Source organism: Ylistrum balloti, unplaced genomic scaffold (assembly GCF_031769215.1).
Source record: "Ylistrum balloti isolate Yb309-2 unplaced genomic scaffold, AGI_CSIRO_Ybal_v1 Utg369948, whole genome shotgun sequence".
Taxonomy (NCBI): domain Eukaryota; kingdom Metazoa; phylum Mollusca; class Bivalvia; order Pectinida; family Pectinidae; genus Ylistrum; species Ylistrum balloti.
In genome coordinates this window covers 115,488-118,661 of record NW_026782052.1, presented here as the reverse complement: position 1 = coordinate 118,661, position 3,174 = coordinate 115,488, and the positions used below count along the sequence as shown (strand labels likewise).

General features: G+C 41.7%; 1 protein-coding gene across 1 annotated transcript; it reads left to right on the top strand.

Moving 5' to 3' along the window:
• The first annotated feature begins 258 nt into the window (after positions 1-258).
• On the top strand, positions 259-2,346 carry LOC132547347 (RING finger protein 207-like). The gene has a single exon (XM_060211113.1). The coding sequence runs from the start codon at positions 259-261 to the stop codon at positions 2,344-2,346; it is 2,088 nt and encodes a 695-aa protein (XP_060067096.1).
• Positions 2,347-3,174: the final 828 nt, after the last annotated feature.

Here is a 3,174-nt window from a genome sequence, read left to right as displayed (position 1 = left end):
CAGGTCGCGTGATCATAGTCATACATCGATATATGTGTAGTACAGGTCACGTGATCATGGTCATACATCGATATATGTGTAGTGCAGGTACAGTCATTTATTTTTATCATTTATGCGTTTATTTTTGTCTTGGTTGATGTTATTGTACACTTGGACGTTCCGAGTTTAAATTGCTGAAGATTTTTTGTAAATATTTATCTGATGTTTATATATATTATCTATATTTTAGATTGAGAATTTGTCTGATCTCGACACACTATGACGGACGTCTCGGATATAGCAAAGGAGACGGAAGATAAAAATACTGCCTTCCTTTGCCTTCTGTGTTTCCAACCGTATGACAATCCCAGAGAACTCCCGTGTTTTCACACATTTTGTCAGCGTTGTTTAGACGGCTATACCATGTCCAAACTACCATCGGATGAGATGTTTCCTTGTCCTGTTTGTGAGGAGCCCACATTGGAAAGATGTACCAAATCTCCCGTGACCACGTGGTCAGCTTTCCTTCCGCATGATGTGGCTCATCGACCTTCGTCTGCGGAAGTCCAGAGAGATGATGACACGGCTGTGTGTGAAGGATGTAAGAGAGATGGTGAAAAAAGTAAGGCGACCCATTGGTGCCGACACTGCACCGAAACTCTCTGCACGTCTTGTAGAATCGCGCACAGACGAAATAAAAAAACGACTGCTCACAAAATTATTGATATCAATGACGTCAGCAAAGTTGGATCGCCTACACTGTCCCCTTCGGTCCGCGAAACCTGTCCCCAACACCCGGGTAAGACCCTGGAGGTCTACTGCATCGACCATCATGCGCTGTGCTGTATCTTATGTTTGGCCGTTTCACACAGGGAATGTAAGCACATGAGGAGTGTCGAGGATGTCTCACGTGGAGCTATGGCAACGTGTGACCACATCTGGGTAAAGTTAGACGCCGAATCAAAGAAGCTGTTACAAATAGATGAGCAAGCCCTTTCTGCTTTAGAACTGGATAAAGAAAACGTGACTTTATCAATTGAAACCATGATTGATGCTGTAAGAAAGACACTAGATGAACTTCAAACGAAATTTTTAGAGGATGTTAATATTGCACATGATAAAAATCGACAGCTTTTGAAGCAACATAAACGAAACACAGAGCAATTTTACACGAATATGAAGAACACGCGACTTCTAATGTCCCTGACAGATGGGCATGTGACGCCTCGTCTGGCCTTCATAGCACGTGACCAGGCGAGCGTCCAGCTTACGAGTCATTACCAGCGTCTCAAGCATAGAACACTTCAAAGTCAAAACGTGTACAGAATGGAAATAGAAACGGATGACATTGTCGACAAGATGACTCACGCTATAAGAGCTGCAGGTGATTTCAAGGTGACATCCACGCTTTCAGACAGCACCAGAGACGCATTATCATCGGTCGGAGCGTCTCTTGAATCATTACGTAAGACACATACTTTTTCGTCATTCGCCGATTCCATTTCGTCCTCCGACATGATTGGTTCGTTGACAAGGGGCAGATTGATAGGCAGAAAAGTTAAACCTAAGACTGAAATAAGATCTGTGAAATCGCACCTGCTGACGTCAGTCCAGTCCAAAATTTTGGGAGGGAGACAGGCGATTCTGTTAACCGGCGGTGCATTTGTTGAAGACAAGTGGCTAATTATGGCAGACTGCAATAACAAAAGACTTCTTTTGTTCGACGAGGATTACAATTACCTGAAACAATATGCTATAAACGGATGTCCAACAGATGTCGCGAGAGGGTGCAAACCAAGCGAGCTGTACGTAGCAGTATACAACAAGGAAGTACTCAAATGCTCTTTTGCATCCGGGCATCTTGACATCGTCGGGAGAACGAGCTGTCCCACTTTGACATGTGGTATTGATATATTGGATGGGAAATTGGTAGTTGTAACTACGGAGACAGTCAAAGTATTGGAAATAGACGAACCGGAAATAAACCGTGCCCAGATAACGACCACCGGAGCTACGTGTATCGGGGCATGTAGTCAGCGCCACCTGTATTATCACAGGGACGACAACTCCGTAGTAGGTCGATCACTTAACGGACGTGAAGTAACTCGGTATGCTCACCCACATCTTCGCGATCCGGTGGGCATATGTTCTGATAGTTTTGGCCATGTACTTGTATGTGGCTATCAGTCCGGAAATGTTCATGAGATGGCGCCCGATGGAACAAGAGGTCGAGTTTTGGTGAAAAAACTACACCAAATCAAGCATCCATGGGCCGTTATTGTGCATCCGAGCGGACGTGAGTTTGTGGTCACTTCCTGTAAGGAAACAACAGCGTTTGAAGTGTACAGATTCATACCGGGAAAATGACGTATTTTGTTGTTCTATAAATAAGCATTTAAAAAAAATATTGGACAAATTTTTACTGACCATTCCTTTTTTTCTTTTGTGTGTTCAATGTCTAGTTCAATGAGTTGTATTGAATCGTAATGGGCATTATATAACCGACTCGTGAAGATTGTATAACAGACACAAAAGTGATCAGCAGAATTTATAATTCGATATAGTTAAGCTAAACATCGAACTAAACTATACCATATAACGGATTCGTCTTTCTTAGACTTGTCGGTGATGTTACATTATACAGCTGTTTCGTCCTTATAGGACTCGTCAGTGATGCTACATCATACAGCTGTTTCGACCTTATACGTCTCGTCAGTGATGCTACATCATACAGCTGTTTTTTTCCTTCTAGGACTCGTCAGTGATGTTACATCATACAGCTGTTTCGTCCTTCTAAGACTTGTCAGTGATGTTACATCATACAGCTGTTTCGTCCTTCTAGGACTCGTCAGTGATGCTAAGGCCAAAAGCATGAAACCTAGGAGGCGACCAAGGAAAATCTAAAGTGAAAAAAGAGAGAAAAAATAGGATTGAAATGGAGAGGTACACAAGCCCCATAGTTCAATAAAGGACAAGATAAAATATATTTTTTTTAAAATTCCGAATACTCTTGAACATATAAAATTTGAATATTCCAAACTTGAAATGTCATTGTGAAGAATTTTTTGAGATAGGGTTATTCAAAAGAAGTAAACAACGTTAAAATTATAGAATTTCAGCGTAAAGTTACAAATTGTTGACCCTACATTACGTAATATTACAAATTGTTGACATCACGTGACGTAAAGCTACAAA